General features: G+C 43.7%; 1 protein-coding gene across 1 annotated transcript; it reads left to right on the forward strand.

Annotated features, from left to right (window-relative positions):
- The first annotated feature begins 7,110 nt into the window (after window positions 1-7,110).
- Window positions 7,111-10,330, forward strand: RETN (resistin). The gene is made up of 4 exons (XM_081939123.1): window positions 7,111-7,267; window positions 9,224-9,366; window positions 9,793-9,870; window positions 10,137-10,330. The coding sequence occupies exons 2-4, from the start codon at window positions 9,243-9,245 to the stop codon at window positions 10,268-10,270; spliced, it is 336 nt and encodes a 111-aa protein (XP_081795249.1). The 5' UTR covers window positions 7,111-7,267; window positions 9,224-9,242; the 3' UTR covers window positions 10,271-10,330.
- Window positions 10,331-23,612: the final 13,282 nt, after the last annotated feature.

A 23,612-nucleotide genomic window follows, 5' to 3' on the forward strand; every position in this document is an offset into this window, starting at 1 on the left:
ATTGACTGGAGGGGCTGGGGGTGAGGGGCACCGTTCTGCGGTGGTTCTCCTCCTACCTCTCTGGCCGAGTGCAATTTGTGTTGGCAGGGGGGCAGAGGTCGACCTTGAGGCCGCTCACTTGTGGGGTGCCACAGTGGTCGGTCCTCTCGCCTCTCCTGTTCAACACATACATGAAGCCGCTGGGCGAGATCATTCGTGGGTTTGGGGTAGATTGCCATCTGTACACGGATGACACCCAGCTGTACATCTCTACCCTGAACCACCCCAACGATGTCGTTGAAGTGATGTCCCGGTGTCTGGAAGCCGTACGGATCTGGATGAGAAGGAACAGACTCAAGCTCAACCCGTCCAAGACGGAGTGGCTGTGGCTACCGGCACCCCGGTTCAACCAGTTGATTCCATCACTGGCCATTGGGGGCGAACATCTGGCCCCCGTGGATCGGGTGTGCAATTTGGGCATCCTCCTAGATGCCCGGCTGTCAATGGACGACCATGTGACAGCCGTGGCTAGGGGGGCGTTTCACCAGGTTCGCCTGGTGCACCAACTGCATCCCCTACTGGACCGGGCTGCCCTTCGCACAGTCACCCATGCGCTTGTGACGTCCCGGCTGGACTACTGTAACTCTCTCTACATGGGGCTCCCCTTGAGATGCACTCGAAGGCTCCAGTTGGTTCAGAATGCGGCCGCGCGGGCAGTTTTGGGAGCTGCTAGGTACTCCCATGTAACACCTCTCCTACGCGGGCTGCACTGGCTACCTGTGGCTTTTTGGGTGCGTTTCAAGGTGCTGATTATCATCTTTAAAGCGCTCCATGGCACAGGACCTAGGTATTTGCGGGATCGCATCCTGCCCCATACATCCCTTCGGCCGATCCGCTCACACAGAGAGGGACTTCTCCGGGTGCCGTCCACTAGGCTGTGCCAGCGGGCGACGCCCAGGGGAAGGACCTTCTCTGTGATGGGCCCAACCCTCTGGAATGACCTTCCCCCTGATATCAGAACAACAACAGATCTCCGCTCCTTCCGTACGAAGCTAAAACCCCACCTGTTCAATTTAGCTGGCCTGGCCTAATTCCAGCTTCCCACCCCAGGTCTGTGTTTTTAAATTCGATGGGTTGGTTTTAGGCGTGTTTTAATTTTTAACAATTTGTACAGGGCTCTAGGTTTAATCTGGTTTTAAGAGTATTTATTATGTATATGGTTTTTAATGTGGTTCCTGTACACCGCCCCGAGTCCCTTCAGGGAGAGTGGGCGGTCTATAAATCAAATAAACTTGAAACTTGAAACTAATTCTCACTAATAGAGAGGAAGTGATAGACGGGGTTGAAGCTACAGGAACCTTGGGGGCAAATGATCATGAAATATTGGAATTCAACATTACGCAAGCACAAGTAGTAGAACAAAGTCAAACTAGAATCTTGGACTTAAGAGAGCTAATTTCAATAAACTTAGAGAGAGCTTGGGAAGGATTCCATGGATGAGAATCCTCAAGGGGAAAACAACTCAAGAAGCTTGGAAAATTTTGAAAAGTGAGATTATAAAAGCCCAGTCTAGCACAGCCTAGAAAAATAACAGCTCTCAAAAAGAAACCAGCATGGCTGCATAAAGAACTCTCTGACAAATTGAAAGACAAAAAGGACAAGTATAAAAAGTGGAAAGAGGGCAAATAACTAAGGCAGAATATCAACAAATGGCCCAAGCCTACAAAGATGTGAGGATCACAATGAACAAAGGCTTGTGACAAAAGTAAAAAATAACAATAAAAGCAGTCCAACCTATCAAGAACACCACAAAAAACAGATTAGGAACACAAGCTAAATAGGGAAGAAAATGGTGAGCACCTGTCTACCCTAGACAAGTTCAAATCACCAGGACCGGATGGATTACAACCCAGGGTTCTGAAGGAAGTGGTAGACGATATCACAGAACCACTGAACTATATCTTTCAAAGATCCTGGAGCACTGGGGAACTGCCAGAGGACTGGAAAAGAGCTGATGTGGTTCCCATCTTCAAAAAAGGAAAAAGAAACAGATCCAGGAAACTACAGACCTATCAGCCTGACCTCAATACCAGGAAAGATTCTGGAAAAGATAATCAAGCAACAAATTTGCGAACACCTAGAAGCAAGCAAAGTAATAACCAAAAGCTAACATGGGTTTGTCAAAAACAGATCATGCCAAACTAATCTTATTGCATTCTTTGATAAAGTGACAAAATTAGTGGACCAGAGGAAAACTGTCGATATAATTTACTTGGATTTCAGTAAGGCATCTGATAAAGTAGACCATAACCTACTACTAGATAAAGTAGAAAAATGTGGGTTAGAAGTATCACCAACAGATGGATTCCTAATTGGCTGATTAACCACACTCAACGTGTAGTCCTCAATGGAACTGCATCTACATGGAGGGATGTATGCAGTGGAGTACCCCAAGGCTCTGTTTTAGGCCCAGTACTCTTCAACATCTTCATCAATGATTTGGATGAGGGGATAAATGGGGAACTCATCAAATTTGCAGATAACACCAAGATGGCAGGAATAGCCAACACTCCAGAAGATAGGCTTAAGATACAGAAGGATCTTGACAAACTTGAACATTGGGCGCTATTTAACAAAATGAAATTCAATGGGGAAAAAAGTAAAATTCTACATTTAGGCAAGAAAAACAAAATGCACAGGTACAGTATAGGTGTACCTTGCTCAATAGTAGTAACTGTGAGAGGGATGTTGGAGTCCTAGTGGACAACCATTTAAATATGAGCCAACAGTGTGCAGCAGCTGCCAAAAAAGCCAAAACAGTTCTAGGCTGCATAAAAGAGGGATAGAATCAGTGGTGAAATGTAAAAATATTTGCCACCAGTTCTCCGGGCTTGACTTGGTTGGCATGGCTTGGTGGTGGGGTCATGTGACTGGGTGGGCATGGCCAACGTTTTAAATTGTTAAAGCATTTTTTACTACCTATTTGCCCGAACCAGTAGTAAAAAATGTTTTAAGAAGTGAAAAAAAAAGGTTCAGCTGTGCTATGCTATCGTGGGAACCTTTTTTTCATTTTTCAAAGCATTTTTTTTACTACTGGTTCGGGCAAATAAGTAGTAAAAAAATTCTTTAAAAAGTGAAAAAAGGGTTCCTATATCACGCAGCACAGCTGATTGTCATGGAACCTTTTTTCCCACTTTTAAAAGCATTTTTCCCTGCCTATTTGCCCAAACCAGCAGGAAAAAATGCTTTAGAAAGCAGGGGGGGAGGCTTCCGAAGATCGTGCAGCTCACAGTTGAGCTACACGATCCTCAGAAGCTTTTTTTTACTGTTGGTTCATGGAACCAATGACAATCGTCCTTACTGGTTCACGCGAACCGATGTGAACCAGTAGCATTTATCCCTGAATAGAATCAAGATCACATGAAGTGTTAATTCCACTTTATAATGCCTTGCACACTTGGAATACTGCATCCAGTTTTGATCACCATGATATGAAAAAGATGTGGAGACTAGAGTGCAGAGAAGAGCAACAAAGATGATTAGGGAACTGGAGGCTAAATCATATGAAGAACGGTCGCAGGAACTGAGTATATCTAGTTTAATGAAAAGAAGGACTAGGGGAGACATGATAGCAGTGTTCCAATATCTCAGAGGTGGCCACAAAGAAGAGGGAGTCAAATTATTCTTCAGGGCACCTGAGGGTAGAACAAGAATGGGTGGAAACTAATCAAGGAGACAAACAACTTAAAACTAAGGAGAAATTTCCTGACAGTTAGAACAATTAATCAGTGGAACAACTTGCCTCCAGAAGTTGTGAATGCTCCAACACTGGATGTTTTTAAGATGTTGGATATCCATTTGTCTAAAGTGGTGTTGGGTTTTCTGCCTAAGCAGGGGGTTGGACTAGAAGACCTTCAAGGTCCCTTCCAACTCTGTTATTCTATTCTATTGTATTCTGCATATAATTAATATCTATGAAAGGTTCCTGTCTTCCCCAAAATCTGTACACTGATTACTTTTGCACTGGAAGTACATGGATGTTTGTGAATGCAGGGCAGGGGAATGTCCACCATATTCGTTCTCCCTCATCCCTGGAGATGGGAGGGATAGAAAGGGAAATAAAAAGAGAGTATTGTTCACCTTTCCTGGCATCTCCAGATGGCACCATGTTGCATTATTGATTGGAACGATAGGAGGATTAACCAACTTTTCTGAATCGAGAAAAGGGGACAAGGACATACGCAGAGGAGAATGTTTCATGCAAGCAGGAGTTCTGGTTCTCGTCTGAATGATTAAGAACCTTTTTAAAGAAAATTATTGGGGAACTTAGCAAATAAACAAAACCAAGTTCAACCAACCATATGTCATTGATATGTATATAATAAAAATATAGTAATTACCTTTTTTTTGGATTGCAGGAATCACTTTTTAAAAATAAAATCAGGATGATACTAGATGTCTATGTAGAAGGAAAAAATCAGAAGACTAAATCATTTTAAATAATTTGAGAAATACTGAAACTACTGAAACTTCATAGGGAGGAAAAAAACCAGAGGGAAGATCAATTTTTTTCCAGGTGCCCTTCATATATATGAAGAGGGGAGATCAAAATTTCCAGTGATGTGAGTTGCTCCTTCTCATGAAGTAGTTCAGGCATCAAAGTATTTAAATCGCTAGAAACCCAAGTTTTCATCAGGAAAATATGGCTGAATAAGAAATCCATATGCTTGAAATGATGAACGCAGAGTGATAAATGAAGAGAGATGAAAAACACAGGAACTTTTGCCAACTTCATTAATCCACAATAAAAAATAAAACCCTCCAACATTTCCTGTCTTTGCCTTCAGTTAAAGCTAATCTCTCCTTGCCCAGTTACCATGATAAAGAGTTCCTTTTTCCCTCCCTGAAGAATAGATTTTATATTCCTTATCAAGCTGAATGTGGGGAGAAAAACATCCACTGTCCAGTAAAGGTTTAACTTTTCCTAGCATCTTAATCAGTTTATTTTTCTTTGATCTACAGACTTTGTCAAACCAGCTATGCTTTAACAAACCTGTTAATGAAAGACTAGAGACTGTAAGGCTGTAAGTCATCCTGCCAGCTTTCATGCTTAAGGTGGAACTAGATCTCAGTTTTCTGGTCTCTAGCTTGGAGCCTATATTTATTTTTTATTTATTTACCACATTTCTATACCGCCAACCCATCACATTTGCATGCCTTTGGGCAGTTTAGATAAGAAGGCTGACTTCCTTACACTATATCAAGCAACGATGTGTGACTTCTAAAGTAATTATTTTGCTCAGTTTGATAAAGGTTTTTCCCACTATTCATAGACACCCTTTGAACAGTCTGCACCTTAATGGTAATGAAAAGAAGGTGAGTAAGATACCCAGATAACACACTGTTTAATTAAAAATGGAATTTCTATATGTTAAAAAATAAATAAAAAACTTTATGCAGAAAGAAAGAAAGAAAAGAAGGTGAGTAAGTGACAGCCCATGATTAAGGTTTTAAACCAATTATTTTTGCTCAGTCTGATAAAGATTGTTTTCCCTATTTGTAGACATCCTTTGAACAGGTCTGCACCTTAATGGTAACGAAAAGAAAGAAAGTAATTGACAATTCTGGATTAAAGGTTTCATTACAATGGAAGATAAGACAATTCCAAGCAAACAAGGAACTAGGCTGAAAGCACTCTTCAATTTGTGGGTGTTTTATGTTCCACTCTTCCTTTCTGTGATCTAGAGTTAAAATAAAGCTTTAGAAGAATTAAGGATTAGCAGATATTAGTTGGGAGATATCAGACAAACTGATTAAAATGGACTAGCTCTGGTTGAAGCTACTTCATGGCTCAAAGCCCTTTAATAGTTTGCTAATAAATTAATAGGCCAGGCCCTCAGCCCAACCCTGAAAACAAATCCTGGAATTCTGAAAAAGAAGAGGAAGAGTATCTTCTCCCTGTTGAGGCCTTGTGAAAGATCCCCAAACGATCATTTAGATCAATTCCTATCACTTCTATTATATGCTGATGAGTTACGAATGGGAAACTGCTTTGCACGCTGTGGGGAAAGAGGACAGAAATTGCTGTTGACCAGAATTGTTGCAGAAAATGACAGGCTTTAGACTTCTCAGGATACAGGAGGAATTTATTTGGCAGCCAGGTTCAGAAAGCTAGCCCATGGCTAACATTGCAAATTCTGAACAACCTTCATTATCGGAGCACACATTCTTATACATTTTCAAAAGCAGCGCAACACAGAAATACTTAACTCATTTCTTATTGGTTATTTTGGGGGGAAAGCCTTATAAGTAGATGGGGGTCTTACTTTTCCTTTTGTTACAGGTATGGACTACGTGTCATTAACAAACTTTATTTGAACCTTGTGGTTTTGGACTTTTGACATAGGGACGTTTGCTGGAACATGTTGTGGTTGAAGGCTGATGACATTTCCTTGTCCCTTTAAGCAGGCTTCTAACTGTCCCTTCTATGCCACGTCTTTATTCTTATATTTTAATTCATATTTTATTCTACTTTAAAATGATTCAGGAGAGCCAGTTTTTCATATTTCGAAACATGTTCTATTCCATCCTATCAATCCCTCTTGTTTATTTATATGCAATCCTAGCAGCCCCTGTTGCAATAATGGAATTGAGCATCCGGGATTGGGTTTGTGGTTTCTGAAAGAACATACCATCTGTACAAATGATTCATCCATTCTTTGTTTTTCCTGATACTGAAGAATTTATTTGCGAAATATGCTCCTAAATTCTGATCATGTGGCCACAGGGAAGCTGCGGCAGTTGTAAGTGCAAGGGCTACCTATATAATCAGTGTTGTTGTAACTTCAAACCTATATCATTATTTTCAAGTCTTACCAAACAAATAGAGCTTTCATTTTAAAATGCGTAAAATTGCTCATTTTAGAGGAAATATTCTAATCTTGCCAAGGCTATCCTGATGAGATTAGTCACTTGAGATAACATATTCTTGAAGAAAAGCTTTGCATCAGATTTGTCTTAGGTAAATTCTTTGACTTTTGCTACTTCCTGCTCCATGGCTCAATATTGAGCAAACTAGGACATTGCCCAAGTGCCTGGGAATACTTAAAAACAATGTTCCTGCTGCAGACAAGAATGCTATGTCAGAAAGGAAAGGGGAGGAGTGAAACCCTTCTTGAAACATTTAGACCAATCAGGATAAAAAGAATGGGCAACTCTATGGTATTTAAAGATGGATAATTTGTTCAGGGCACAGAATACTTTGGGGGAAAAAACCTGTCTGTTAAAGGTAAGTTTTTACTTCTTTTGGCAAGGGAGGGAGATGATAAGAACAGGAGGCCACTCTAAGACCATAGAATAGGGGGTCACATGATGTATTGGAACTCCCCCCCCCCTTCATTAAACTGGGTGGGGGTAGGGCCAGCACATGATGCATCCAGACGGTGAGCCGCAAGTTTGACACCCCTGCCATAGAGTATCTACAGTCCCATATGTCTATCTGAGAATCCATCCCATAGAACACCAAGGGGCCTCTGATTGCATTGCCAAATTACAAATTGCTTGTTTGTTGATCTGACTTCTTTTATAGAAGATTAATTTGATTGTTAAATAAATGGATGGAATGCTGTAATTGCCAGTTAAAAACTCACAGAACTGTTGATGTAAAAACTGAAATATCTGTCATGTTTTATTTGGACTTTGCTATAGATTCATATTGATCCTGACCAGAGAAATCATTTTAATTTTTATTTGTAGGAATCTAGTGATTAAACATTTTGTTATATTACCATATTGATAGCCTACCTAAGAGCAGTGTTTTCTGGCTGGTTAATAGCAATAGAATATTAAACTGTAATAATAATTGTAAAAAGACAGCTACAAACTTTAAAATTTCAACCACAATAGCTTTAAAAGAACCCAGCACAGCTACAATTTGGTGAACTAAAAGTTCAGAGAAGTCAATATGCAAGAATTTTTACAGCCTTCATCAGCTACTGGAAGCAATGCAGTGTAATAGTCGACATTCTTCCTAGTTGCAATCGCCTGCATCTTATTAAGTCAAAAAATGTGAGATGAACCTGCAAGAAGTTGATATGATCGTTCAAGTAGCTTGCATAAATAAGTAAATAAATAAGTAAATTATTTTTCCTCCTCCAATTGATAATTGATTTATTTAAGTGATCCTTGTCTCCGAGATCTTTTTCTCTCATCAATTAAATTGAATTAATCAAATTCGTTCATGAATCTATAATCATTTTAAGTAATTTTTTTTGCTATATATTGCATTTAATTAACATTTTTCTTAATTACAGACTATGGTAGAGGTGATGAAGAGGGTTAAGGGCAGGGATGGGCTTCAAATATTTCAGCAATGGGTTCTCTGCCCGGTTGCTGGGTGGGCGTGATCATGGCCTAGTCGGTCTCCTGCACCATGAGTGGGGGGCATTTTTGCTTTCCCCAGGTTCCAGAGGCTTTCCTCAAGCCTCTGGGAGGACAAAAACTCCCTCCCCTGGCCTCCGGAGGCCCTCTGGAACTTCTGGGAGGCCCGTTTTTCCCTTTCCTGAGCCTCCGCATGGGCCTTGCGCTTTCATCGCATCCAAAATAGTCTGCATGGAGACTGCTGGGAGGGAAGGGGCAAGGTGAGAGGGGTGGGTGAAGTGGGTGGGCCCAGCCAAGGGTGGGATTTGGAAGTTCTCCAAACCAGCCATAACGTTAGCTATGGGTTCTCTCGAACTCAGGCAAACTCGTAGCAGCTGGTTATTAGTTTAATTGGGCAAAGGCAAAGAGTTTGCCTTCCAGAGGTTTCCTACTCCCATACACCCCTTATAATGTCCCAAAAGTGGGGAAAAATCCCTTAAAGCCCAGCTCTGCCTCCTGGAGATGACAACCGTTGGATATCCTGATGTTCTCCAGTTGACAAGCAAAGTGAGTTCCAGTCCTCGGTTGCCCAGCCTGACTTCTGACAGAAGTGTGTAAGAAAGGCACATGTGAGGAAGTCTCTGGAAGAGTGGATATTTCGTGTTACCAAATGTGTATGTGGGTTGTAGCACTGATTTTTTTTATTTCATCCATTTATATATACAAACACACATATTAATTTCTAATATATGTAGACATGCACAGATGTCTTCCTCTCAGAATGTTGGGTAAAGTAAGTAGGCCTGGGAATAAAGAAAGATATAGGAATAAGGGGGCTCTGAAATACCATGTCAGAGGGAATGATTACATTTTTTTTTCTCTTCAGGAAATTCTGCATCGCTAAGATGAAGAAACTCTTCATATTCCTACTGTTTACTGTGTTGCTTTCTGAAAAATATGTGAATACTCAGACATGTGACGTTGATAGAGTGATTGAATCGAAGATTCAGAAAATAATTGATTCCACAGGTATTTAGTGTTTTGTTTTATTTTTATTTATTTATATCCCTCCTTTATTATTTTTTAAAATAACGCAACGTGGTAAACATACCTAATACTCCTTCCTCCTGCTATTTTCCCATAACAACAACCACTCTGTGGCTTGAATTGGCTGAGTGAGTGACTGACCCAAAGTTACCCAGCTGATTTCCATATTAAGGCAGGATTGAAATTCTCAGTTTCCTGCTTTCTACTTTTGTTTATCAAATTTCTATACTCCTCATCACACTTGCATGCCTCTAATATGTAGACTATATCTCTGCTTTCTTGAGAATGAAAGCAAAACTATGAGAGCAAAGCAAAAGACAGCAAAACAAATCATTGAAAAACAGAAAAAAGAATTCTATTTGAATAAAGATGCATTTGTTAATAATTATTACTGGTTTCATTCTCCAGTGTCTTCATACCTGTCAAAGATCCAACTGGCTTGCCAAGATGTGTCTGGTCAAGGTGCTTTTGCCAGTTGTCCATCAGGTGAGAACTAATAACTTGTGGGAGAAGATCAGGAGCTAACAGAAGAGGATAAGGTGGGGGGGGGGGAAACCCTATCAAACCTTCTGTTGTCTGCCTGCCTTGTGTATGCATGGATACAAAATGCAAACTAAGCTAGACTGCTGAAAGAATCTACTTAGCTTGGTATTTATATCACAATTATTCCAAACACTCAAATGAAGTAACACAGATATGTATAATCTTCATATTTTCTATCTTTTTCTTTTCTTTTCCTTTTTCCGTCCTAGGTTTTATACCCACTTCATGTGCCTGTGGAATGGCTTGTGGATCTTGGGATATTCGTCAAAACTCAATTTGTCACTGCCAATGTGCCCGTATTGATTGGACTTCAGCCCGGTGCTGCAAAATCTCTGTTACCTGATGCTGCTTTGATGGCAGGTTGACTCCAGTTTCTGTGCTCAATAAAAGTATGAATCAATAATTCTATGAATTGTTCTCTACTTGAATTTCCACCCAGTGTGCAGCTGGAATCTGATAAATGGTTAACTGTGGAATTTTATGTATGTATCTATCTGTGTCTGTGTTTCTCTGGCCCCAAATTGGAAGCAAGAGTTGGTTTCTTTTCCCTCTCGCTCCAAACCCCTCCCCCCGCCCCCGTGTGTGTGTTCCAGCATGACTCTGGAATGCCTTGAGAGACTTCAACTAAACTTGGTACACAAATCATTTACCCTCTGGAAAAAAAATATTGTGGGGGTAAGACCCCCCTAACAACCCTCGGTGTGTGTGTTCTGTTAAGATACAGCCTTTTGTGCCTTTAAATGGCTTCTATTGTATTGCCGTAAAATGACTTCTACTATACAGCGCAGTGGAGTGCCATGGTAATGTTTTCACAATACTCCACAAGGGGGCTCCCTCTAGTAAGGGGGAAAATCCAACATTAGAAATTACGTTTGGTCTGGACATTTTCAACACAGTGGTATCATTTTTCTTGATGTTTCTGGGGGCATAGGGAAAACATTTTAAACTAATTTAATTGTCGCCAAAATCAGGGCTCAGGGAGAAATTGCTCTTGCCATTGCCTCTTCAGGAATTCCGGCGACATTAATGGAAGGAGGGAGGACAGCCCATTCTGCTCTTATGTTGCCAGTTATAATTCATACTTAATTCATACTGCCTATACTTTGCCTATTTTCTTTATAGCATTTCCCTCTCTATAACAATGATGTACGGTTGCCTCATGAGCGCTTGGAACAACTGTGTATGTGCTATTATCCCAAGTATGCAGACAGTTCATCAGATAACCCAAAACAACCACTTCTAAAACAGAGAAAAAACCCTGTACGCTAACTTTCTATCCATAAATAGTGCCCAGACAGAGGTGGGTTCCTACTGGTTCGGACTAGTTTGGCCAAACTGGTAGTGGTATGCCGGCCTGGATCGCAGAACCTGTAGTGACGGCTGGCTGGCCATGCCCCTGAACCGGTCAGCCTGTTCAGACACTCACCCTGCCTTGTCTTTGCCATGTGCATCCACTGCTTACTCCAGTCTCTGCCAAAGGCTGCCTGCCCTTCAGGGTTTGGTCTGCTTATTGCTTCTGGGGGTGGGGGTGAAAGGAGGGCAAAAAATGGGCAAAAACAGCAAAGTTTTTCCCAAAAAAGGCTCATTTGGGGGGCAAAAATGAACCATTTTTGCCTGGTTTTGGTCTGCTTATTGTTTCTAGGAGTGGAGGTGGGGGTGAAAGGAGGCCAAGAAATGGGCGAAAATGGTCCAGTTTTGCCCCCAAAAGGCTCATTTTGCCCCCAAAATGAGCCATTTTTGCATCATTTTGGTCTGCTTATTGCATCGTTTTGGTCTGCTTATTGCTTCTATGGGTGGAGTGAAAGGAGGCCAAAGAAAATGGCCCGTTTTTCATCTCCCTTACCTCCTAGATAGAGAAAGATAGACAGAAAGAGAGAGAGAAAGAGAGAAAGAGTGAAAGAGAGAAAAAGAGGTCTGACTAAATGGAAAAGAAAGAAAAGAGAAAGCGCAAGTCCCCCAGAAGAGGGGGCCCCTGCATGGAAGTGAGCCACGGTGGCCCCTGCAAGAGCCACCATGGAGGATGCTCCCACAGGCCCCGGCCTGGCCGAGCTGAGGAGGAGATGAGGAGGAGGCAGCTGCCGCCCCCGACCCGGCTTCCCTCAGTGGTGGTGGCGAGAGGAGGCGGCCGGCATCCCCTGAGGAGCAGGAGGAGGAGGAAGGAGCCGCCCCTGGTGACGTGGACGCGAGGCAGCCCCCACTGGCCACGGCCCCATCCAGAGACGCTGTTGCTGCTGCAGTTGCTGCCTCACCCCGGCCCCGCTGTGCTGCTGCCCCATCAGAGCCGCCTTGGTGAGGCCATAGCTGGCTCCCTGTGAGGGGGGTGGAGAGCATGCGCAGCTGGCAGGGCTGAGGAGATGCTCCACCTCCACCTTCTCTGGAGCTCCACTGGGCTGGGCAGGGGGAGGCCAGCTTAAGGGTGGGAGGAGGTGGCTGAGGGATGGGATAGGTGCCGCCCCACCACAGACAGCAAAGGCCTGGCGGGAGGGGAGGGGGAGAGGGGAGGGGTAGGCCGAAAGGCTTCGGCTCCCCTAGGTGGAAATGGCGAAGCTCATCGGAGGAGGGGCGGAAAGGGGAAAGGGTGCAGCTGCAGCCCAGCCACACATATAAAGGGACCATCGGGACGAAGCTGGAGAGAGGCTGAATATACTATACTCAAGAAATGAATGCTATGGTATAGTGTGTGTTGCTTTTACATCCAGCAAATGGTGCTGGTTTTGAACAAAGCATGTTGTTACAAAAAAAGCATGTTTTTACCTGTCACAGGTGTGACAGCTATATAATATACGTATATAAAAACATGTGCATAGTTGAATGCAATGTTGTGTCAAAATTTCAAAGCAATCTGTGAAGAACGTTCGGAGATTTGAGTTTTTGAACAAACAAACTTTACATTTTTATTTATATACAGTGGGGCAAAAAAGTATTTAGTCAACCACCAATTGTGCAAGTTCTCCCACTTAAAAAGATGAGAGAGGCCTGTAATTGGCATCATAGGTAGACCTCAACTGTGAGAGACAAAATGTAAAAAAAAGACCAAACAATCACATTGGCTGATTTGGAAATAATTTATTTGCAAATTATGGTGGAAAATAAGTATTTGGTCACCTACAAACAAGCAAGATTTCTGGCTCTCACAGACCTGTACCTTCTTCTTTAGGAGGCTCCTCTGTCCTGCACTCATTACCTGTATCAATGGCACCCGTTCGAACTTGTCATCAGTATAAAAGACACCTGTCCACAACCTCAAACAGTCACACTCCAAACTCCACTATGGTGAAGACCAAAGAGCTGTCGAAGGACACCAGAAACAAAATTGTAGACCTGCACCAGGCTGGGAAGACTGAACCTGCAATAGGCAAGCAGCTTGGTGTGAACAAATCAATTGTGGGAGCAATAATTAGAAAACGGAAGACATACAAGACCACTGATAATCTCCCTCGATCTGGGGCTCCACGCAAGATCTCACCCCGTGGGCTCAAAATGATCCCAAGAACGGTGAGCAAAAATCCCAGGATCACACGGGGGGACCTAGTGAATGACCTGCAGAGAGCTGGGACCAACGTAACAAAGGCTACCATCAGTAACACACTACGCCGCCAGGGACTCAGATCCTGCAGTGCCAGACGTGTCCCCCTGCTTAAGTCAGTCCATGTCCGGGCCCATCTGAAGTTTGCTAGAGAGCATTTGAATGATCCAGAAGAGGATTGGGAGAATGTCATATGGTCAGATGAAACCAAAATAGAACTGTTTGGTAGAAACACAACTCGTCGTGTTTGGAGGAGAGAGAATGCTGAGTTGCATCCAAAGAACACCATACCTACTGTGAAGCACGGGGGTGGCAACATCATGCTTTGGGGCTGTTTTTCTGCAAAGGGACTAGGACGACTGATCCGTGTACAGGACAGAATGAATGGGGCCATGTATTGTGAGATTTTGAGTGCAAACCTCCTTCCATCAGCAAGGGCATTGAAGATGAAACGTGGCTGGGTCTTTTAACATGACAATGATTCCAAACATACTGCCCGGGCAATGAAGGAGTGGCTTCGTAAGAAGGTCCTGGAGTGGCCTAGCCAGTCTCCAGATCTTAACCCCATAGAAAACCTTTGGAGGGAGTTGAAAGTCCGTGTTGCCCAGCGACAGCCCCAAAACATCACTGCTTTAGAGGAGATCTGCATGGAGGAATGGGCCAACATACCAGCAACAGTGTGTGCCAACCTTGTGAAGACTTACAGAAAACGTTTGACCTCTGTCATTGCCAACAAAGGATATATAACGAAATATTGAGATGAACTTTTGATACTGACCAAATACTTATTTTCCAGCATAATTTGCAAATAAATTATTTCCAAATCAGCCAATGTGATTGTTTGGTCTTTTTTTTTACATTTTGTCTCTCACAGTTGAGGTCTACCTATGATGCCAATTACAGTTCTCTCTCATCTTTTTAAGTGGGAGAACTTGCACAATTGGTGGTTGACTAAATACTTTTTTGCCCCACTGTAGATTTATTTGTCAAATTTCTAGACTGCCAACCCATCACATCTGCATGACACTGGGCAGTTTAGAGGCTGTCTTTCCTACACTGTACCAAACATCAACTAAAACTTTCAACCAGCTACAAATGGATATGCAGTGTGTATCTTTACTCAACCTTGACCATGATGTTATGAAGAACAGAATGCAATATATATCAAGTAACAATGTGTGACTTCCAAACCAATTATTTCTGCTCAGTCTGATAAAGATTGTTTTCCCTATTTGTAGACATCCTTTGAACAGGTCTGCACTTTAATGGTAACGAAAAGAAAGAAAGTAATTGACAATTCTGAATTAAGGGTTTCATTACAATGGAAGATAAGACAATTCGAAGAAAACAAGGGACTAGTCGGAAAGCACTCTTCAGTTTCTGGATGTTTTATGTTCCACCCTTTCTTTCTGTGGTCTAGAATTAAAATAAAGCTCTAAAGAATTAAGGCTTATCAGACAGTAGTTGGGAGACATTACTCTCACAATCTTCCAAATTAGGAAACTCAAAGGACCAGAGCAAACAACACTGAGAAATAAAGGTTTCTTGGAGTGCAGAGCATCATATAAGTATTAAAGACCATTTTTCTATGAGTGCAATATACCAGCTACTGCTCAGTCGTTTTTCCACCTATACTGTTTTACAAGCAACATTAAAGTCAGGAAAACATAATGCTCCCTATTTATTTATTATATATATATACATCCCACCTTTATTATACTTATAAATAACTTGAAGCAGCAAAAATACAGTATCTAATATGCCTTCACTCTTCCTATTTTCCCCACAACAACCCTGTCAGTTGAGTTGGGCTGAGAGTATACAACTTTACAAGTTACTCACTTTAAGACAGGGTCTGTTAAGTAAACAATCTTCTTAGATGCAAACAACAGCATATCTCTATATTTACAAAGTCCCCAAAGTTGGTTCATAATCTGGAAAGTACTACAGTAAATTAGGGAAAGAGTGGAGGAAGAGTAAACAATCTTCTTAGATGCAAACAACAGCATATCTCTATATTTACAAAGTCCCCAAAGTTGGTTCATAATCTGGAAAGTACTACAGTAGATTAGGGAAAGAGTGGAGGAAGAGAAGGGGAAATAATTTTGTAAAGTTCAGATATTTGCTTAAGTCAATGATAGACCAAAGAGACAATCTTAAGCGGAGGCTTGGAAAATGTAACAGCTTTTGGTCAAAGCAAAAGAGCTGGTGAACCATTCTACAACATACAGGCAAAGAGCATGCAGAGAAAGCCCGCACTTTGGGGGAAGTATGGTGTCCTTTTATACTTTCAGGCACATCAGTTTGGTACCCAATTCTGCCCAGTCCAGGGCTTCATCATCCTCAAAGCATTCCTCATAGCCCTGCGCAAGATGGATGCTTCTCACATCAATCTTACCTCACCCCTTTGTTCTTCTATCTTATCTTCTATTGGAGCCCTTGGTACCATAGCGAGCAGGATAAGTGCTTAGCAACACAGGTCAACCATGTAAGCCAGAGCTGAGGTCAAAAGTATAGTGGGGCACCTCATATGTGCTCACTGTGTGAATCCTGGCAGATAATGATTTATTTAGCTTCTAGCTTGAGGTATGCACAAGACATTAGGTGGCACAGAGAAACAAAGTTCAGATTGATGGCAGAAGTACATTTTGCAGTTGCCAAATGCCTTACAGAGGCCAAGTGCAGCTTAGAGTAATTCTACAAATGCATAGCAGAAGTAAATGCTTACAGAAGCCAAATGCAGGTTAGATTAATTCTATCACTAGCACAAGCAATTGTTACAAAAGTGAAATAGGAAGTTAAACCAATTCTACTTATTTTATTATTATTTCCCTATTCTTATGTCTCTTTAATTTATATCAAGAGGTTTTAGGGCTTGAGGCTGCATCAGTTAGGCAGGTGCTGAATAACATCATAAGGCAACAAAGATGTACAAGTTTTAAGGTAAAAGTGTTAGATACTTGTTCTAACTGCAGTGGTTTCCAGTGGTGACGGTGGTCAGCAGAAACCTGCAGACCCTCCTGGGGCTTGACTGGTTCAAAGCTCTGGGGCTGGAAGTGACCGGTGTCAACGAGAGGGCTGACGAACTACTCACAGACCCTACCCCCGAGATGCCAGTTTTTCGCATTGACTGTTTAGAGCCTGGTTCTGTCTCGCTTAGTGACTTTGTCTGCCACTCTGCCAGAGACTCCACGATCAAACAGGTTTTGAACTGGGTGTGCAGCGGGTGGCCCAAGGGGCCTGTTGGGTCTGATTTCAAAATGTATTATCATAAAGAGAAATAACCTGTCTGTTGTTAAAGGCTGTTTATTGTGGGGGGACCGGGTCGTTGTTCCACCCAAACTGCACATTGCAGTATTAGAGGCTTTACACGTAGGGCATCCTGGAATTGTCAGGATGAAGGCTTTGGCTAGGAGTTATGTGTGGCAGCCTAACATGGACAGGGAGATCGAAGAATGGCTGGCTACCTGCACACCGTGCCAGGAGTTCAGACCAGCTCCCCCAGAGGCGCCCGCTTAGGAGTGGGAGCGACCTCAAGCACCATGGTCTAGGGTGCACATTGAATTTGCTGGCCCAGTTCACGGCCAGACATTTCTCGTAGTTGTGGACACCTACTCGAAATGGTTAGAGGTAGTCCTGATGACCTCCACTATGGCAGAAGCGTTCATCAAGATGCTATGGACACTCTTCTCCACGCATGGCCTGCCCAACGTCTTGGTCTCTGAAAACGGGCCCCAATTCACAGCCATGCAATTTGAGACCTTCCTAGCAGCTCAGGGAATCAGGCATGCCCCCCCCCCCCCACGCATTCTATCCGGCCTCCAATGGTCAGGTGGAGAGAATGGTGAGATCTGCAAAAGAGGCCCTCTCTAGGATGGGCCCGGGAGATTGGCAAACACGGGTTGACCACTATTTGCTAATTCAGCACATCACACCCAATGCCACTACAGGGAGAAGCCCCTCCAAGCTTCTCATGGGTCGCCGGCTAAGGTCCCATTTAGACCGGCTACACCCCAATTATTCTGCCTCATCGCCTCCAGACTCCACAAGCAAGATTCGGACATTTAGCGTAGGGGATTCGGCCCACAACTACGCCGGGGAAACTGTGGATTCCTGCCACAGTGATAGGCATCACCGGCCCTTGCTCTTACCTCCTAGAGTTTGAGGACGGTAGGAATTGGAGAAGGCATATTGACCAACTCCGTGGCTGCTGCTCCAACTCCACTTTTAGACAATCAGAGGTAACTCCTGCACAAGTTAGCCAAAGCCCTACCCAAACAGAGCAAACATTCACTCCTTCCATGGCCAGCTCAAGCCTGAGGGTACCGGGAAACTTATCTGGTTACATTGCAGGCCTGCTGTGAGCTCCGAGCGAACCGGCTCTTGAAGCTCCAGCCGCGCCTGTGAAAGGTTCCAGGAGCTTCCACCAAGCAGAGCTGCAGAGCAAACAGGTCCGTCCGACCTGTCCAAGGAAACCCCTCCTACTGAACTGCGCAGATCAGGCAGAGCTACCCAAAAGCTCGCCTACCTGCATGACTATGCAACAAGTAGGATTGTTCCATCCAAGAGGGGAGGGGTGTTAGATACTTGTTCTAACTACAGTGGTTTCCACCAAGGTCCTCTGTTCCGGCGGGAACAGAGGTTTAATCCTATTGGTCAAAGGGTCTGACAGCTCCCTATAAAAGGGCTGCTGTCAGACTCAACCTTCGCTGGATTGTTCTCATTTGTTGTACTTAATAAAGAGCTGTTGTTACCATTAAGCCTGTGTGTGCCTATCCATTACCCAATCTAACAAAAAGGATCTATTTAAGTAACTAAGAAAAGTTCAAAGCTGTACATGCTGCTTACTGATAGTGGCCTTCTTAGACTTAGAATAACTTTATTGTTAACCCTAATAGGTCCAGTTTGTTCACCAAATGCTGAAGAATGATTGTAGTGAACGTTGAACTAAAATCAACAAACAGCATTCACACATGAGTATTCTTCTCCTCCAGGTGTGCCAAGCTAACAGTAGTGGGTTGCAGGCGGTACGCCCCTGTACAGGCATACCGGAGCCTGCCCGGAGTACCGGGTACCATTCTGGTACAGTGCTTGGGAGGGCCCACCCGTCTGCCTGAGCTCCTTACCTGACCTTTAACCCTTCGACGCTTCTGCGCACGTGCATGGCACGTATGGTTCCTGCGAGATACTCTGCCGAGCAACTGAAGCATGGCGGAGGCTTGCGGTAGCGTCGCAGACAAGTACGACGCATGCGGGCACTGTGCACGTCCATGTGGGTGATGCTGGGGCCGTTCCAACCGTACCGGTTGGAATGGAATCCGGAACCCACCACTGCAAGCTAAGATGAACCACGCAGGAAATTGCATCAGCTATAGAGCAGTTCTTTCGATAGGCAAACTGTAATGAGTTAAATGTAGGTGGAAGGCATGAAACCACATAGTCCAGTGGTTCTCAACCTTCCTAATGCCGCGGCTTTAATACAGTTCGTCATGTTGTGGTGACCCCCAACCATAAAATTATTTTCGTTGCTACTATGTAACACTGGGAGCCACAAAACCTGGGTGGGTGTGGCCAACTCAACATCACTCCCACCCAGTCACATGACACTCCCCAAGACATGCCTACCAAGGTTTCATGGCTCAGTGTTTTCTGTGGGGATAGCGTCTCTCTCTCTTCTCTCCCCCTCCCTGTCATTTCTGTTTTTCTCTATTTTTCCTCTCCCTTTCTCTTCTTCCTTCCTTCCTTTCTTTCCTTCCCTTTCCCTCTTTCTTTTTCTTTCTTTCTCATTGAATACGATAGCAAATCCAAAATAAAGTTATTAATTGTAGGAAATTGCTTCTCTGTAATCTTTTCATAGTGAACTCTAAGTTGATAGAAGCTGGCAAGATTGTACTAACAGCAATATATATATATATATATATATATATATATATATATATATATATATATATATATATATATATATATATATATATATATATATATATATATATATATATATATATATATATATATATATATATATATATATATATTTCTTTTGAGTTTGACAATATAATACGTTATCCAAAATTATAAATAATCTTATTTTCAGATGCATTTTTTTGCCATCTCTGTTATTTTCTTTTTTAAAAATCTGACTTGCTTCCAACTTGTGCCTTCTGGCAAACTGCAGTTTTCTTGGCAAGAGATCTAGCTTGCCATTGCTTTCGTTATAAGTCTGAGAAAGTTAGTTTCTTTCTATCTTTCTTTTCTCTTCCTTTCTTTCCCCCTGATTTGTTTCCCTCTCTTTTCCCTCTCTCCCATTCTCTCCTTCCAGCTCTCTTTCATTTCTCTCTCTCTCTCCCTCTCTTTCTCCCGTTTTCTCTTTCATCTCTTTCTTGCGCATGCAAGCAAAATACCCTCCTGGGCCGGGATCATGGCGGCGGGGACAGCAACTCCTTCCACTGCCGCCACTGAGAAGTGAGTAGCTGGCTGTGCTGCGCAGGAGGCTCCTCAATGCCAGACTCAGGTTGGTCCCCTTCGTGTTGACTCAGGAAAGAGCTGGAGCAGCCGTCTCTGGCTGCAGAGAGGGAAGAGTTCCAGAGCCCTGCACAAGGAGAGCCCTGTACAGCACAGGAGAACTGGAGCTCTTCCTTCCCTGCATCCAACCAGCTGCTGCTGCTCCCCATTCTCCTCCTTCCTGAGCCAACACGAAGGGGACCGTGGCTCGCGCTGACCTGAGTCTGGGGCTGAGGAGTCTCCTGTGCTGCATACCCAGTTACTCACCTCATTGTGCAGTGGAGACAGCAGGAGGAGAGTCATTGTCCCCTCTGCCTTGATCCTGGCCCAGGAGGGTATTTTGCTTGCGCGCACGCAAGAGATGAGCATGAGAAAAGGGCTGGAGCTCTTCCCGACACTGAGTTGTCTGCGAAGGACGTGGAATCGCAAAAGCAGGTGAGAGGCTCGTGCCTTCTGGGGGTGGAGAGCAGATTGCACGATTGGGTCGGCAGGGAGCCACAGAAGAGGGACCAAAGCTCATTAAGACTGTTACCCATGCTTAGCATGGGTAACAGTGTTAATAGGGAATCTCAGCGTACGCACATCCCATGTTCCTTTATTTTATTTTATTTTCTCTGCCTTGTTTTACGCCTCAGAAATGGTACCTCTTGGCTTCTGTAGCTCTGCCCATAAACCTCCATTGTTTGGAGCAAGCTGCTTTCCCAGCATCCTCTGTGCTATGTGCGTGTCTCTTTTCCCCCTCCTCACCTCCATTCCAGCTCCTACTCCCCCCCCACACACCTCTCCTTCCGACGCACGGGGACCCCAAGCTGCTCCTTCTCTTCGGGCCAGCTTCTCGCCAGCCTCTCTGTGGGAGGCTCCTCGGTGACCCCTGTGAAAAGGTTGTTCGACCCCAAAAGGGATTGCGACTCAAAGGTTGAGAACCGCTGATATAGTCTTTTATGAGCACAGCACAAAACATCATGGGCTGTCCCCTAGATACCACTAGATGACATTGCTAGGGCTCACTGCCTTAGAAGAGTGAGGAAAATCATCCGGGACAACTCACACCCTGGTCAGCCCTTCTTTACTCTCCTACCAGGAGATATAGAAACATAGGCAGCTGCACAAAGAGGCTGAAGAACAGTTTTTATCCATAAGCTGTCAGACTCCTGAATGAAAAATAACTACAACATAGTACAATTGACTTGTGGGGCTGGCATTATGTACAATAGGTTCACATGGTGCAATAGGACTGGGTGTTTGTTAGTAAAATTCACTGGACTAGGGGTATTTTTTTGTCTCTCACTGTGAGTTGTATTATGTTGGGGGAGGATGCACGAAGGAAGGCTCAGCCAATCTCATTGTACACATGTTTTACTCTGATAATAAAGGTTTGAAATTGAAACTATCACTCTTTCAAAGCACTTCATCATAATGACAGTGAATGGAACTGGGCGGTAATCATTAAGGCATGTGATTATAGATTTTTTGGGGCACTGACACAATGATTGCAGCCTTAAAACATGTTGGAAACACGGTCTGATGCAAAGAGAGATTGAAGATGTCTGTGAGAACAGGGGAGAGCTGGTCAGAACTTTCCTTAAGTACTCGCCCAGAGATAATATTAAGTTGTAGTGCTCTACAACTGTGAATGAGAATGAGGTGGCTGGATGGAGTCACTGAAGTAGTAGGCGTGAGCGTAAATGGACTCTGGGGGATGGTAGAGGACAGGAAGAACATTGTCCATGGGGACACAATGGGTCAGACATGACTTCGCTAACAACAACAACAACAATTGCACCTGCAATTGTAGGGCACTATCAGCAGTCGATTGAAGTTAAATATTTTACAATGAAATAATTTTCTAAGAAATTAATTCCCAAGCACAAGGACATGTTTATAAGCTTATAAAGATACAGAACCAGTTTGGTCTAGTGGTTAAGGCACCAAGCTAGAAAGCAGGAGACTATGAGTTCAAGTCTCACCTTAGCCATGAAAGCCAGCTGGGTGACTTTGGGACACTCACACATACACTCTCTCAACCCAAACCACCTCACAGGGTTATTGTTGTGGGGGGAATAAGAGGATATGGATATGTTTGGTGCCTTGGGGATATAAATACATTTACTAAGAAGACAAACAGTTCAAGCTTCCACTTTTAAACCTGAGTAGAAATCACGATTCTCTAGTTCAAATATATTAAGCTATGAGTGGTTGTTCCTCACAACATGGTAAATTGATACAAACTATTTATATCATGGCTTAATGTTGCTCATAACTCAAATTTACCACAGAGTATAGAGGATAAATCATACTGATATAAAAACAAGAATTTTGATTTAGGACAGGGGGGAACATCATGAAGCCTAAAAATATGTCAGCAATGAAATTGTGCTACTTCTCAGGAAAAACATTGAGGACACATGAAGAAAAAATTAATGTCAATCAAGAATAAAGCTCATCTGATTCAACATCTTATGGAAGAGGAGCAAGCCAACAAGGCATGAATTCCTGAGACTTGGCTGATCCCAGAAACAGGGGTGGGTTGCTACAGGTTTGCACCGGTTCGGGCAAATCGGTAGTAGTATTTTGGCCTTGGTCGCAGAACCGACAGAGACACAGGCTGGCCACACCCCTGAACCGGTTCCCCGGTCATCGCTTCCGTTGCTGGCATGCTTTTTAGTAATTTTTTCATGTTCTGCGCATGTGCAGAACAATTTACAGTCAACTGCGCATGCTTGTGCAGCACGTCAAGTGCGCGTGAAGTGAACTGGCAGTAACACCGGCAGCAACCCACCCTTGCCCAGAAAGGGATGCGTGTCCTCTCTCGGAGCTAGGTTTCAGGTTTGGCAACAGGCAAGACCACAAGGCAGAGGAGGTGGGGTGCCAGTAGTTATCAGAGAGACTTTATTGGCTTTCAGGGACCTTGCTCCATAAATCTCTGATTGTGAGACCCGGTTTCTGAAGTTCCTGAAGAAGGCTCAGATGGGATTGATTCTATTATACTGGCCTCCCTGCTGTGCAGCAACTTCCCTGCCTGAGCGGCTAGAGGTGATCTCTGGGCTGGCAGTAGAGTTCCCTGAATGAGGCCTCGGAAGTAGCCAGGAGTTCATGGCCACCATGGCCGCCATTGGCCTATCTCAGAGAACAACTGGCCCAACTCTGGACAGTGGTCTAATGCCAGACTTGATTATTTTTCGTTAGAGTTATTGCAATGTGACCTGGTGAGAGATTATCCCTTTTGTCATAGTCAGATCACACCCTGATGTCCCTGTGGCAAGGAGGCTAGGCTCATTCGGATGGTCCACTGATGGAACCTGATGGGATCTAGAGGGAACTGGGGGATATCCCGGTGGTGTTTCCTGCTGAAGCTATGGTGGCAGTATGGAATTTAAGGGCAGCTGCAGCTTTGGGCAGGATTGGGCTTTTTATATTCTGAGGTAATGAAGTACGAGGAGGCTGCTGAACGTTTAATCTTTTATTCGTAACAGTAACTTAACAGAACAGAGCAACAAAAACCCCGGCTGACAGCTATTTATACTGATAGCTGTCAGTCAGGGGAACCAATGGGGTAACTGGAATTCTCCCGCCGAACGGAAGGGCCAATCAGGGAAGACCGGGACAGCGCTACCTGCTGGTGGACAGCCTCGGTACACAACAGGGCTCATGTGGCCTC

This window comes from Natrix helvetica, assembly GCF_964273705.1.
Source record: "Natrix helvetica genome assembly, chromosome: 1".
Lineage (NCBI taxonomy): Eukaryota > Metazoa > Chordata > Lepidosauria > Squamata > Natricidae > Natrix > Natrix helvetica.

What these genes read in the sequence shown, in the direction of transcription:
- RETN (XM_081939123.1), top strand. Translation starts at nt 9,243, where the DNA reads ATGAAGAAACTCTTCATATTCCTACTGTTTACTGTGTTGCTTTCTGAA. An exon ending in GAAAATAATTGATTCCACAG is followed by an intron (nt 9,367 to 9,792) that starts GTATTTAGTGTT and finishes TTCATTCTCCAG; the next exon opens with TGTCTTCATACCTGTCAAAG. An exon ending in TTTTGCCAGTTGTCCATCAG is followed by an intron (nt 9,871 to 10,136) that starts GTGAGAACTAAT and finishes TTTCCGTCCTAG; the next exon opens with GTTTTATACCCACTTCATGT.